This window comes from Olea europaea, chromosome 7, assembly GCF_002742605.1.
Source record: "Olea europaea var. sylvestris chromosome 7, O_europaea_v1, whole genome shotgun sequence".
NCBI classification, from domain to species: Eukaryota; Viridiplantae; Streptophyta; class Magnoliopsida; order Lamiales; family Oleaceae; genus Olea; species Olea europaea.
In genome coordinates, this window is record NC_036243.1 from 19011633 (window position 1) to 19027175 (window position 15543).

The following is a 15543-nucleotide window of genomic DNA, read 5'->3' on the forward strand; positions in this document are numbered from 1 at the left end:
TCTCCCTTTTTCTTTTTTTCTTTTTTTTTTTTTTTTTTTTTTTTTTTTTTTTTTTTTTTTTTTTTTTTTTTTTTTTTCCTTTTTTATACTTATAAGAGAAGATTTTTTTGAGCCCACCCAAGCATGTCTGTATTTTTTTATAGATCATTTTGTGCCAACTAGGGTTTTTACTGGGCTCCATTCTTTTGATCTTGGGCTGCCAGCCTGCCACTGGGAGTGAATTCCCTTCCAGAGGAAATTTCATGGGCTACTTTAATTGTGTCTGAAATTCAACTTATATTATTCCACTTTTCTATTTTTATTTACATATATTAATATAAGCAAGTATATTTTAAAATTTTTTATCAGACATTACTTCTTATCCAATTGAAATTCCTCATGGACGTGCTAAATTTGTGATTTTGCAAGAAAGACGTAATAAATAAAATGACTAAAATATTTTAGGCACGAAATAAAACTTCCATTTATCTATGGGTTCCAATTGCATTCACGTTTTTGAGAAAAACATTAACATATTCTTTCATAACCGACAATATAACTTATGGAATTAAAAATGTTGTGAAATGATTTAATTTTTTGCTTTTTTTTACTATTTAACATAAATAAATCGTTGCACCAATGTGTAGGAATGTGATATATGTTGTCAAATTCACCATTTGAGATAGCAACTATAGCATATTGATGTAAAACTTATGAAGAAACTTATGTAATAAAATAGAATATGAAACCATGTTACACTGTGCATTTTTACACTATTTTAACATTTAAAAACTAAATAGCCAAATATCAAAATTGGTTTATCATCTTGTTGAATTCATGGTTCGACATGGTGTCTTGAAGGTATCTTCTTGTACTTCATGTAGAGTTTGTGAGAAATCATTCGAAATCTCGTAAACATATATTACATAATGATATATAAGTTTATATTATATACTAATCAATACTTAAATTATATACTGGCAAATAAACAATAGACGGTGCAATAATACCCATAGGGATGGCAAAAATACCCTTCAAACCCAATACCCGTGGGCACGGCTCCGAACGGGATGAGGATTATCCGCTTAATCGGGTAATCGAATTGGGTACGAGGCGGGTAAAGGTAACAGGGGGCCTTGTCCCACCCCGTTCAATTATTATTTTTATTTAATAATTTAATACTTTAAGTTTAAATGGAAAATTCCGTGAGATTTCATTAATTTTAATAAAAGATAGCAACTAAAATTATCCAAAAAAATATGATAAACTATAAAAACCTTAGTTCACCAAATATATTCAAATAATTTAACTTTTAAAAATAAATTAATTAATTAAAAAATTTAATAATTATATTATTGTCTTGCTTGACTTGAATGAATAGGGAAAATAAAATGAATTATCAAAACTATATAAAAAAAATTAAACGGGTACATAATTGCCCCGTCCCACCCTAAACGGGTAAGAGACAGGTACGGGATAGGAAAATGTCTGCTGAGGAAGGGGCGAGGGAGCTTGACCTGCCCCGAACCCGCCCTTTGCCAACCCTAAATACCCAGAAGTACAAGAAGTCAAGTAGGGTTGAACAACGAAACTATCAAACCGTAAGATCAAACTAAAACCGTTGGTTTGGTTCCACGTGGATCCGTTAACGTTTAGGTTTTGAAACAAACTCCCCACTTCGAAGTGGTTTGGTTTAGGTCTCAATATTTTAAAACCGTTTCAAACCGTTAAACTGTTTACCAAAAAATCTGAAAATAAATTAGTCTAAATTTTATTTGACCCAATTAAAATTTAACACAGTTCAGTTAAAAAATACATCCATAATATATATAATTCAATTGAACTCAATTTGACAATTTTACATCTCAATTAATTAATTAAATCATATCTAAATACCCATTAGTCAGCAGAATGATGAATAAAAGATCATTAAATTGGGTAAAGTGTTCAATAATTGCTGTTAAACTATATTCATCGATTCTCCATTATAATTGAATAGACAATTAAATATAGATTTTAATTCAAACTTGCACATTTCATTTCCTTCAACTAATAATTTTCTTAAATTTTGCCTAAATTCAAGTCAGATTATCTAAATTCTTTTATTTTTTGGTAATCTTTTTTAATGTTTTTATTGGTAGCTATATTGTTTTGTTCTAATAATTATCAGACTCTTTTAAAGTAATTCACTAATATTTAGATGGAGTAGAAGCATTAAATGATTCACAAAAATTCACAATAGCTAGGTATTTTTTTATTTTATTATTTTATTCATTTTCTTTTATTATTTATTTTAAATCATTTAACTATAATCAATGAATTCATATAACTATATTTTATATTTATGAAGAGAATGAATCGTTTATTACAATTGTAAATGGATGACATTAGTATTGATTAAGAGTTTAAAATATTTATATCATATTGTTGCATTATAATGATTATAATTATATAATTTTGATTTGTAATTTTTTTTAATAATACAACTTATGTTTTAATGTGAAATTTTAGACTAATACTTACGATTTAAATTATTTGATATATATTTATTTTTTCATTGTTAAACCGGACCAAACCGAAAAAAATGGTTTGGTTTAGAAATTGAAGTGATTTAGTTTGGTTTGGAAAAATTCCAAACCGCTTTAAATGGTTTGGTTTGAAAATTTATCTCAAACCATCCAAATCAAATCGCGTTCACCCCTTAATCGATTATTATGAAACTGTTTTCAAAGATTTTCCCTTTATGTAATTATGGAAGGATTCCAATTGTTATGGAAATTTAACCCAAAACTCCAGTATTTTGTGAATAAAATGTCACAATAAGCTTAGAATTTCTTATTTTCTTTTTTTTGTTGGGATACAGGAAAATTTCCCTTTTCTGAGAAGTAATGTTTTGAATTTTTTTGCTGAAATTTTTAAAAGTCAATAGCTCGATTGTTCTATTAAAACAAGGTAATACTATTCATAGCGAAAACTATCAATAGTTGTTCTATGTGACATAGACATGACAGTTTATTATTTGATGCATTATAGTAGTTTTTTTACTGCCTTATGCATCAAATAACAAAGTACCATATATATGACATTTAGGGTGAATATCGATAGTTTACACCATAGTTATAGAACTCGGACTGGCCCGACCGATTCAACCTGAGAGCCATCGAATCAGACCCAGGTCCGGCCCGAGTCAAGAAGTTTTAAAGGTGGACAAACCACCCGTTGGAAACCTGTTGAACCGGCTGGTTTTTAGCCCAACTGCCGACCCATTTGCAATTGAACCAACCGGGTTTTTGCTTTAAAACCTTGTTTTCCAAATCCCCAATTCACGTTACCTACGAAAGTCTTCTTCTTCATTCCAAAATCTGACTGCTTCGCTATCGTCTGCTACTTAATCACTCCCCTAAAATCCAAATCTCCAATTCGAAGTCTTAAGAGATGGAAGAAGAAGAGGTTAGTATGAAGTCAGTAGAAATAGATTTTGATTGATTAGTTGAAAATATTCCTGTGGTGGATTTCAAATTTTTTAGAACAATATATAGTTGTTTTTGTGCAATTTAAGATTCTTACAAAGCATAATTGCATAAAATTTTTCCTATGGTGAATCTTGTTTTTAGAACAAGATATAGTTGGTTTTCAGAATTGCAGTGGACTGCTTCGGATTCTTTGCTTTTAGGATTTGGAATTAAATTTACATAATAATTTGCTATTCTTTACATTCCCTTGAGTTGGTGTTTACAAGAATTGAACAGATTTTTCTCATCTTATTAATGTACATTCATTGTCCATTCCATGTATTTCTTGAACCATGAAATCTGTTGAAGACAGATTCAAAGTTATTCTTTCAGTTTATATCAATTTTGATTGATGAAAGGCTTTAAATCTATTCAGTTTGAGTTGTTAATTATTTGATTGGTGATTTTGTAGAATCATTTTCTGCTTTGCTATTGATTTTGCTAAAATATTGGTAGTCTCAAGATGCTTAGAGTTGGTTCCTGTTAGAGACATTGACACAGAATTTGAGATGCAATGGATGGTCCTACCCAGAAGAATAACTTACTCAATGCTTTAACTCCCCTAATAAGAATAACAAAATAATTTCCTATATAAATAAGTCACAGGTGTCACTGACATCAATTTGCAGATTCTCTGATATAATTATTTGCAAATGTAAGCTTTGTTATACCAAGTAGGCAGTTAGTGTCATGGAAGGTAAAGTTAATATTTATACCAAATGCATGTAAGATTGTTCTGTATGATTCCATCCCTAATCATTATCACTCTAAAAAATATGAGATGTGTTAAATGAGTGTCTTTCCATAGCTATCTAAGATAGTGCAGAATTTTATTCATCTAGCAAACAAGAACCTGCATGTGATCACAAGTTACTTAGTGTGCATAATTTGCCACAAAGAAAAAAATTCCATTACTCGGGGCATAATCGAAAGTTAGTAGCAAGTTATCACCAGCACTATTGATAATGGAGTTATAACATATTTCCTTGTTAGATATGAGGTTAACACTTGACAACAAATTTCCCATATGAATTGTTGGTGTTAATAGTACACTGCATAGTTCTTCTCCAACAAAGAATCGTGCAAAAGGACAAACTGATATAGCATGGAGCCATTGTATAGAGGTTTTAGAAGCTAGTAATAATGGAAATATTTAAAAAAAAAAAAAACTTTTTTGCTTGTATTGTGGAAAGACTTTCGGTGGAGGTGGTATTAATCGAGTCAAACAACATTTAGCGGGATTAAAAGGTGATATAGATTCTTATCGTAGAGCACTTCCTGATGTTAGATTTAAAATGAAAGAAAACTTGGACATCTTTGCCACAAAGAAGCGTAAAACTCAAGAAATTCTTGATGAGTGTAACCCACATAGCTCTTATTATCGAGAACAAGAAGAGCAAATGTATAGAGATTTGGGTCATGATGTTCAAGAGATCATCCCTCCTAATTCTAAAGGAAACGATATAGCTATTGAGAAAAGTCAAAGAAAAGGAAAAGGAATTAGTTCTTACTTCATGCCAAGAACAGGACCTGATAATCAACCTACTATTAAAAGTGTTCTTCAGAGCAAAGAAGCTATAGAGAAATGTGATCTCACTATATCGAAATGGATGATTGATTCGTGTATTCCTTTCAATGCTGTGAATTCTGTGTATTATCAACAAAGTATTGATGCTATAGTTAGCATGGGCCTTGACTATAAAGGTCCGAACTTTCACAGTTTTCGTAGTTATTTGTTGGCTAAAAATGTTGAGGAGGTACAGAATTATGTTGAAAGCTATCGTTCAACATGGAAGATGACTGGTTGTACAATTATGACAGATGGTTGGACAGATCAATGTAAACGAACTCTTATTAATTTTTTAGTTTATTGTCCAAAAGGAACAGTATTCTTAAAATCTGTATATGCTTCAGACGAATCAAAAAGTGCTGACATGTTATACAAGTTATTTCGAGATGTTGTGTTATTTGTAGGTCCAGAATATGTGGTCCATATGGTGACAGACAACACTGCAAACTATGTTGCCACTGGTAGGTTATTGGAGCTAGAGTTTCAAACATTATTTTGGTCTCCATGTGCAGCTCATTGCATTAATCTAATGTTTCATGATATTGGTAAGCTTGATGAAGTTAGTAATGCCGTATCTCACACATCGAAAATCACAAAATATATATACAACCATTGCTTTCCGTTGTTTATATATTCTGCCAGCAAGCTTGCATTAAGAGCTTACAAGAAACTTGTTATTTTCGAAAAAAGAAAAATATGTAGTACTGAAAAAACAGAAAAATAATTGGAAGAGCTTATACAATCACTAAATTTAAGAAGGGATGGTACTTTTCCTTCTGGGAGGCCGGGGAGGGGGGGACAACACTAGCAAATACATCGTTCATTAAGCGCTAAAGCGCTTTTTAGGCCATCTCAATTTGCAAAAACGGGTTCTTTATCAAAGAGGTTTCGAATTTCTCTCTTTTAATTATCCAAACCTTCAAGACTATGCTTTCTTTCAACACGTCTATAACATTGTAATGGTTGTCCAAAACAACGGAGAGACAGGAGGAATGCGTAACACCAAGTATAAATCAAAGCTTCCAAGGCCATTCCATTAGCAATGCATGTTAGAAATTCAATACCTTCAATTCATCGGATCTTTCATGTTGGATGATCTGTAGTACCTCCAATAGATCGTGATTAGCTTTCCATGAATTCTTTGAGCTGCAATAGAAGAAGAAGTTTGCCATGGAAAGAACTGCTCTCTATCCCCTTGAAACCCTAGAAACCAATATCCTCATCTTGCTTAAGAGATACAGAGTAGGAAGGGCCAAAATATACATATAGAACTTAATAGGCCAATCCTATATTAAGTGGGGTGAGAGTAGAGGCCTCCATATGTGTTAATAAAAATGGCCCATCACATTATAGGCCCAAACAATGACTAAATGAAATGCTAGTCCATAAAATAAATCCAACAATCTCCCACTCGGACAGCATTTCATTTAATCACTACAGAAACACAAACAAGCATCTCAAAACCAAAGGCATTGTTCAAAATGTGCCTACAAGTTCAAACTAGAGAATGATATACCGGCAGGATATACAACACATGATCAATACTTGAAACATAGGCCAATGAGATGTAAAAACAGTATGGAAAAGATCAAAAGGGTGATAAACACCCGTTTCCATAAGAAGCCCTAGAGACAAATCTAAATGTCTTTAAAAAACGATAAGCCTTACCCAAAAAACAGTTGTAGCACATAGTCTAATGACTATACCGACACGGTACATGACACCAAACATATACTTACAACTGCCAGACTTGGATATAGACTGAAAATATAGTCTCTTATAGATAACACGCCTTGTCCACGATGCGCATAACCTAATCATTAGACCAACAAAAATGTCTCAATGCGCCAATTTTACCTTTCTAAATATGCACGTGACCCAGGCACGAGACTAATCAAAATGTCTCAACACATAAAGTACGCCTTGTCCAAAAAGCATGTGACACAGGCACGAGACTAATCAGAATGTCTCAATACATAAAGTATGCCTTGTCCAAAAATGCGGGTGACACAGGCACGAAACTAATCAAAATGTCTCAACACATAAAGTACGCCTTGTCCAAAAATGCGTATGACACAGGCACGAGACTAATCAAAATGTCAGCATGTGACACAGGCATGAGACTAATTAAAATGTCTCAATACATAAAGTATGCCTTGTCCAAAAAATGCGCGTGACATAGGCACGAGACTAATTAAAATGTCTCAACACATAAAGTGCACCTTGTCCAAAAATGCGCGAGACCCAGGCACGAGACTAATCAAAATGTCTCAACACATAAAGTGCACCTTGTCCAAAAATGTGCGTGACCCAGGCACGAGACTAATCAAAATGTCTCAACACATAAATAAACATTGCCTTGTCTTTGATTAAAGCCCTTAGCAACAAGCCTAACTTTATACCTTTTTACCTAACCTTGAGAATTATACTTGATCTTGAAAATCCAATTATAGCCAATTGGCCTACAGCCACAAGGTAGTTCAACTAAGTCCCATACTCTGTTTTGACACATTGATGCCATCTCATTATGCATAGCATCCATCCAAAATGAAGATTTAGGACTATCAATGGCTTCCTTAAAAAACAAAAAAGGGACTGGATCAAGAAACGTACCAACATTAAACTTATGCTCCTGCAAATAGACAATATAATCATCAAAAATTGTTGGTCTTCGAGTTCTCTGTGATCTCCTCAAAAACAATATCATAAGTCCCCATATTAACATCAACCTCAATGTCAACAATAGGGTCTTAGACAATAGTATTGGCTCCCACTGTTAATGGTGACACAACCACTGATAGAGAAGTAACCTGAACAGGTATAAATATAATAACAGGTTCCATCTCTGAACACTTCACGTGGTGCAAAGCTCCCACTGTCACTAATATCCTCAAAGAACATGACCCCATCAGATTCAATAATTCTAGTAACATTAGAAGGGCAATAGAATCCAGATCCTCTTGATCCCACACAATACCCAATAAAATAACCAGTGATTGTCTTAGGATCAAATTTTATTTATTTATTTTTTTTATATCAAACAATAAAAAAATTTATCAAACATATAGAACAATAAACATGCTCCCATAAATGTATCCACTAGGCAATTTTATATACATGCTAGAGTTTTATTAAAAATAAACTCTTACGCACTTTGCTAGAGCCAAGACACACAAAAGCCTCACACGCATTACGAAGCAAAATAATTAAATACAATGACTTAAAATGACCCCCTACCAAGAGGATAGAATTTGGCCACCAAGTGCCAAGCACTTAAACTATTATCTTTGTCGTCCTAAGCATCCTACCAAATAATGATTTACCGAGAGGGCAAATTCACTATCCGCATGGATCTTAGTGTAATGTCATTAAGCGGAAGCGTAAACAATATAATAATCTCGATAATTTATCATGATTAGTCCCACGAGAGGTGAGTACATAGCCACTCCAAACCATCGATATACAACAAAATTATGTAGTCCACATGGACAAGATATTTATTCTTCTCAAACGGGATTATCCTTCTTTTTTTTGTTTTTATTCAAGAAACGTGTTAATGGATTATTATAAGTTTCCTTCTACACGTTGATTGGCGGAATCCATGACCTTTTTTTTTTCAAAAGCTGATTGATGAAAATTATTTGCATTTGCATTTGCATCAATCAATGAATTTAGTGGCATTGGGTGGCGTGAAATAAAAAAAATACAAATAAAGCAAAGCAAAGAAAAGAAAATGGCAGAGATCGGTGAGGTTTCTTTTGGTGTCATTGCAAGTTTTGTTCTTTTTTTTTTTGCAATATTTTTGCCTACTGTTCAGGGCCATGGCCATGAGGGTTTGGCCCCCGCTCCTGCTCCTACAAGCAGAGCTGGTCCTGTGTTTGATGGGCCTTAAGGCGAACGATGAAAATTAGGCCCCCCAGTGACAAAATTCAAAGGTGTATTATGCGACTCATTGCTAACTTAAAAAAACTAATATTAAAACAACAACGAAATATATCATAGAAACGATTTATATTATAAACCATCAAACCAAAAATTTCAAGCAATTAGTTAAATACTATTTGTCTTGCTGTTTTAGAGGTAAAAACATCAATCAAATCCGAATAACTTAGCTGATCAACCATTTCTTTTTCGATTGATAACATAGCCAACCTGTTTAATCTTTCTTATGACATAGTTGATCGGAGATAGGTCTTGATCAACTTCAATTTTGAGAAACTTCTTTCCACAGATGCAACTGTAACCGATACGGTAAACAAAATTTTGTAAGCAATATAAGCATTTGAGAAACAAACATCCAATGTCTTCAAATAGTGTAGCGCTTCAATTGCTCTTGTTGCTTCATTTGGTAAATAAATCTTCAAGACTTGTAACTCCGAACATAAATCATCTCCACTGATATCCGAAAGCCCATCATGTTCAAGATATTTCTCAAGATTCATACAAGAGTTCAACAAACTTAATAAAGTTGCACTTCTTAACCTCTTCAAATTAAACAAAAATCCAAATATATCATCATATTGTTTGAATTGTTCAAATCGAGTCCTTAGAGAAGATAGAGTTTGATCAATTATAAAAACAAAGTACTCAACTCTAAATGATTCTTCTGCTGATTACTTTACCTCATTACTACAGTTTTCATCAAATTGCTTTTTTTCTTCGAATTATGCGTTTTTCTGTAAATACAGCTTCAATTCCCATTTCATTTGCCTTTTTTGTCGCTTCATCCATGGCAATGGCAAATCCAATTTCTCTATAATCTTCAAGAAATTAAACAAGTCCTTGCAATAAGTCGATAGCATGATCAATATCCATGGATTCGATTTGAAGAAATTTACTCACAATATTGACTACATGCAACAACCTGTACCAGATTACCATACCAAGCAAGAACTCAAAATTTTGAAGTTCATGTGTTGCCAACGATTAGGCTTCACTCTTTACTTTAGGATCTTCGTTAGTTTCTGTCAAATCAAGTAATGCTTCCCTTATCTGTGAAGTTTGCTCCATTATAGGCTTCACACTTTCAACATGACTTTCCCAACATGTTTGTAACAACGGCTTCATTGTCAACCCTTTTACATTATCTTTAAAAATTTGTCATCGTTTGGTAGAAGATGAAAACAAAGTGTAGATGTGTTGTATCACTCCAAAGAAGGATACAGCTTTGGAACAACAATTCACCATATCACATAACGCTAGATTTAGACTATGAGTGCCACATGGAGTATCAAAAGCTCGGGGATTCATTTCATGTACTCTTCTTTGCATACCTTTATGCTTCCCACTCATGTTAGATCCATTATCATACCCTTGCCCTTTAATGTCATCAATATCCAGATCGAGTTTGATCAAAGCCTTTTGAAGTTCGGTTGTAAGTCCAAGTCCTGTTGTGTCATCTACCTTCAAAAATTCAAGCCAATGTTCTTCAACTATAGGTAAGTTTACTGAATCATCTACAAATCGTACTATTAACGACATCTACTCCTCCTGACTTGCATCTGGAGTACAATCAAGTATCACTGGGAAATATTTTGCATGTTTAACTTTCTTAACAATTGCACTTCTCTCCTTATTAGCTAACAACTGTATCAACTCATTTTGGATTTTTTTGCCAAGATATGTGTATTGAATCTCTTTTGCATTAGCCTGCCGAAGGTGTTCTTTTTCCGCATCGACCAACAATTCAACACTTTTATCAATTGTAGTTTTTGTTCGAAGCCTATTTTCCAATTCTATCCAGCTAGTCATGCAAAATAAATGCTCTTCATTTCATTCATAACTTTTAATAGACCGATGCAAATTATGCCAATCTTTAAATCCATCGTTACCAAGTTGGCCAACTCTAGTAACATTTTTGGGTGTTTTAAACAACTTGCAACAAAAGCAAAATATCATGTCCATAGATATTGAATATACTAGCCATCTTCTATCAATTGTTTGCCCATTTCGTAGCAATTGCATATATGTGAAGAATCAAAATGCCTATTTGTACAGTCTTTTGGAAACGAGATGTCATCAACTCTTTTTGGACCCCTTTCAACTAAGTAATCCCTTGTTCTCTGATCAATAATTTTCCAATTCGCTAGATCATCCAAATTTAGAGAAAAACAACCCTCCTCTTTTTTGTCATCTACTTCATTAACACATGTAGGTTTCATCACCTCTTCTTCCTTATCATCCACTACATTAATGTAGGCAGGTTGACTCACTTCTTCATCCTTATTAACTACTTCATTAACACATGTAGGTTGAATCTCTACTTCATCCTCATTCAACATATTCACATTGTTTCTTTTAAAGTACTTGCCAATATCCCCTACTTGACTTTGAATTAATGAAATTTCATTTCGTTTCATTTTTCTCTTTTGAGCACCAGACTTATATTTAGGAGGCATGGTGTATGAGTCTATATCTGATGCCCAATGATTAACTTAAAAAACAATTACAAAATATCTCAAATCATCACACAGTTAGAGTTTTCAATATAGTTATTATGTGCGCCTGTGCAACTGTTGATCCTTTAATAATCAATCATATAAGCCGTCAAGGCTTCAAATATTTTCAATTTCTTTAATAACAAGTTAAGGCAAGCCATTGCTTACCTGACAAGTAGAATTTTGACGAAAACTGCGGAGTTACACCTTCGAGAATTCCACTGTCACAAGACTCACAACTCCCGACCTTGAAACAAAAATTTCACATGAAACGCTATTACAAATATTAACATGATCATCAAATTACACCCTAATACAAATATGAACATGATAGGAATATTGATCTCCATATTCAAATAAATATTATCGAATTATGGAATTGATTTTAAGATGAAATAATATAAGGAAGTTCAGAATTAATAAAAGTGTACGAAACATTTGTTTATATAGACAATAAATAATTCTCTAATCTTATCAGTATGAGAAAACTAAACAACGTTAATTAAAGGAAAGAAAATTGAAATCCTAATATAAAAGAAAACAAAATTCTATTATGATAATAACTAATTTCTAACCTATTTACATTAAAATTGTCCTGTATTATATTCAGTGATGTGAACCAAGTCTAATCTTTATGATATTTGAATACACTCTCAATATGCTTATCGAAGATGTTGTACAGTAAAGAGGGAAATTTCGGGTGTTTACATGCACTTGTCTCTCAAATATCCTGAAGATATAGCTATTCATTTGCATCACGTAGTAATCCTATGTTTCATCACAAATGACATCCTACACATTCGTGAAGTGGGTGTTGAGGCATATATATGAATAAGAGTGATAGAGTGATATCCTACGACCTTGTCAATGAAAGCTACGCTTGTCTATATATATACCCCCTTCGACCACACTTCAAATGCTTAGAATTGAGCTACAAACTTTGATTCTGAATTCTAAATTCAAGAGTGCAGTCGAATGTTCACCCCTTTTCAAGTGGAAACTTGGATGCCGACTAGAACCCAACCATGAATGTGAAAGTCTTAACAATTTCTTGTGTCACGAAAGTGTATTTCTAAGTTCCATGTGATTAGGTGTGATTACACAAACATGTTCAAAGTAAAATCATTCTTAGTCCAACCTTAAAATCCTTAAAAACAATATTCAAACAACATTTCATGAAATGAATGTGACTGCTTGGGATACAAAATTTCCAAAGTCAGTTATTATGAAATAAATCATAGAAAGAAGCAGTGAGAGTGGATCACTGCCGTTAACGTGAATGTATGGAAAAACTTTCTTATTTCGTTTTTATTGCCCTTCTCATGTTTTGCAATCCACAAGGCTCTTTCGTTTGCTTTACCCTTTCTTTTTTTCATTTTTATTTTTTGATAATATTATCTAAAATCCCCTTAGAGAGAAGAAAAATATGATATTGGGCCAACTCTAGCTATACACCTAAATTTCAATTTGATTTCCAAAATTAAAACTTCAATAATCCATTCAACTAGATTAAATGAATTAATATGTATCAAGAATAATTAATACTTCTAAAATAGAAAAATGAAAGTGAAACAAATTAATTTTTTTCGTGTATATATATATTTTTTTAATACAAGTTAAAGAAATCGATTGAAAAACAGAAATAAGAGACATCCATTTGAAAAGATAAATGAAAAATGAGAAATACTATGTTTACATACTGTTTTAATAGATGGACGCTATTGGGTTCTGCAAAGAATCTGATATGGTATTAAGGAAAACCAACATCAAACTAAAGGTTGCGGAAGATTCTACAAATGCCTCTTTTTTTTCTTTTTCTTTTTTTTTTTGGAATGCCCCCTGATTTAGTTCATAAATTAACATTTTCAAAATGTATCTCTATTTTTTTCTGTTATTTTCTTTCTTTTTCTTCTATTTCATTTTCCGCTTTAGGGACTCCGATATGACTGAACCTAGATGACGATTATCAAGTCTCACACAAAAGAGGTGGAAAAAAAAGGCCAAAACAAATATATTCAACATCCAATCACTAACAGGGTTGAACTTGGAAGCAGAAGACCTAAAAAAGGAGATGTTGAGTCGAGGCGTCGACTATATCAATATATATGTATACATTTCTATTATGAGAGAGTCAGAGAGAGAGAGAGATACCTAGGGTTGAACTTGGAAGCGGAAGAAGGAGATGTCGAGTCGAGGCATCGAGCGAGAGAGACTCAGAGATGGCACATTGGCACTTCTGACGAAGAGGGCTCAGACGGGAAGCGTTTGCCGATTGGATTTTCGGGAAAATGGATTTCAATTTGAGCATTTGGGGGAAATTGGATAGTGGATCGGGTTTAGTGGATCACGGGTGGGCTACTGGGCTTGAGCTTGAGAGTTTTGGGCTACTCTTGGCTGGGGCCTAGGCTGCCATTACTCAAACAAAAAAAAAATAAAAATAAAAATAAAAATAAAAATTGGGCCAACAAAATGAGGCCCCCTTGGATTTTGGGCCTGAGGCGCAGGCCTCATCCGCCTGGCCTGAGGACCAGCCTGCCTACAAGTGACGGTGAGATTTTACCATTTTTCTTTTTATTTATGTTATTGGTTGATTAGAAATTTTGGATTTGATGTTCGTTATTTAATTGATTTCTCTTGAAGATTTTTTTCCTTCATTTTACTAAAATGCTGGAAATGAATGATTTGTTTGTTCTTGTTTGGATGGGTAGTAATTTATTTTTGTCCCAAGATGAAGAAGATTGCATGTAAATTTGCTTTAATTGAAAAGCATAATCTTAAGCCTACTGCAATGATATTTGGGTAATTCTGATTTATTGATTTGTTTATGGAGATATGGTATTTTGTGAACATTGACGTGTATGTTTAGGCTGGTATTTTTGCATAATTGACTATTGGTATAAAGCAATTGAATTATCTGCTTAGAAATTGGAATTATAATTTCTAAATTCTCGGAAGCATTAAATTGTCACAAGAACTTGGCTAGACCTCAGATTTTTCGACTCTTCTTGTAGGAGAGGGTGTCTCTCTTTCAATGCTGCGAATTCTGTGTGTTATCAACAAAGTATAGATGCTATAGTTAGCATGGGCCTTGACTACAAAAGTCCGAACTTTCACAGTTTTCGTAGTTATTTGTTGGCTAAAAATGTTGAGGAGGTACAGAATTATGTTGAAAGCTATAGTTCAACATGGAAGACGACTGGTTGTACAATTAAGACAGATGGTTGGACAGATCAATGTAAACGAACTCTTATGAATTTTTCAGTTTATTGTCCAAAAGGAACAGTATCCTTAAAATCTGTAGATGCTTCAGATGAATCAAAAAGTGCTGACACGTTATACAAGTTATTTCGAGATGTTGTGTTATTTGTAGGTCCAGAATATGTGGTCCATATGATGACAGACAACACTGCAAACTATGTTGCCGCTGGTAGGTTATTGGAGCTAGAGTTTCAAACATTATTTTGGTCTCCATGTGCAGCTCATTGCATTAATCTAATATTTCATGATATTGGTAAGCTTGATGAAGTTAGTAATGTCGTATCTCAAGCATCGAAAATCACATGAATTTGTGTGTAGGTCTAATCTGGCTGTACTATAAGTTGTGTTTGTTTATGGTGGATTCATACTAGCTTGTGCCCAGAGTTTTACCTAGTTGGGGTTTCTCCGTCATCAAATTATCTTTGTTCTTTACGTTTCAACAATTGTTTTATACTGCGGTAATTCAACATATGATAGATTGCATGTGAATTGGACTTGACTAATTAATAATTATACTGTGCTGCAATTTTTAATTGATATTTGTATAAATTTTGTGCAAACATCTAGTCACCCCCTCTAGATTTTATTTGGATCAAACCGTGTAACTTTCATATCTCTTCTTTATCACGTGTGAACGAGAGACATCTTAGATCCCAGCTCGAATTTCTAAGAGTTTAATTTTAAATAGTTAGTACTGTTCCTATATTATCATAACATGTATTTGTTTGAAATGGATCATGAGTAACCCACGTAGACTGACTCGACTGTATAGTTCTTATACAAATAG

The 15543-nt window shown here is 33.2% G+C and overlaps 1 protein-coding gene across 1 annotated transcript; it reads left to right on the forward strand.

Annotated features, from left to right (window-relative positions):
• The first annotated feature begins 3274 nt into the window (after positions 1-3274).
• Positions 3275-15154, forward strand: LOC111397283. Its single transcript, XM_023024128.1, has 3 exons — positions 3275-3429; positions 5466-5522; positions 14510-15154. Exon 3 carries the CDS (start codon positions 14580-14582, stop codon positions 15060-15062), a length of 483 nt encoding a protein of 160 aa, XP_022879896.1. The 5' UTR covers positions 3275-3429; positions 5466-5522; positions 14510-14579; the 3' UTR covers positions 15063-15154.
• Positions 15155-15543: the final 389 nt, after the last annotated feature.

Bases quoted from the DNA above. Each gene is read 5' to 3' on its own strand.
- LOC111397283 (XM_023024128.1), top strand. From the start codon at position 14,580: ATGGGCCTTGACTACAAAAGTCCGAACTTTCACAGTTTTCGTAGTTAT.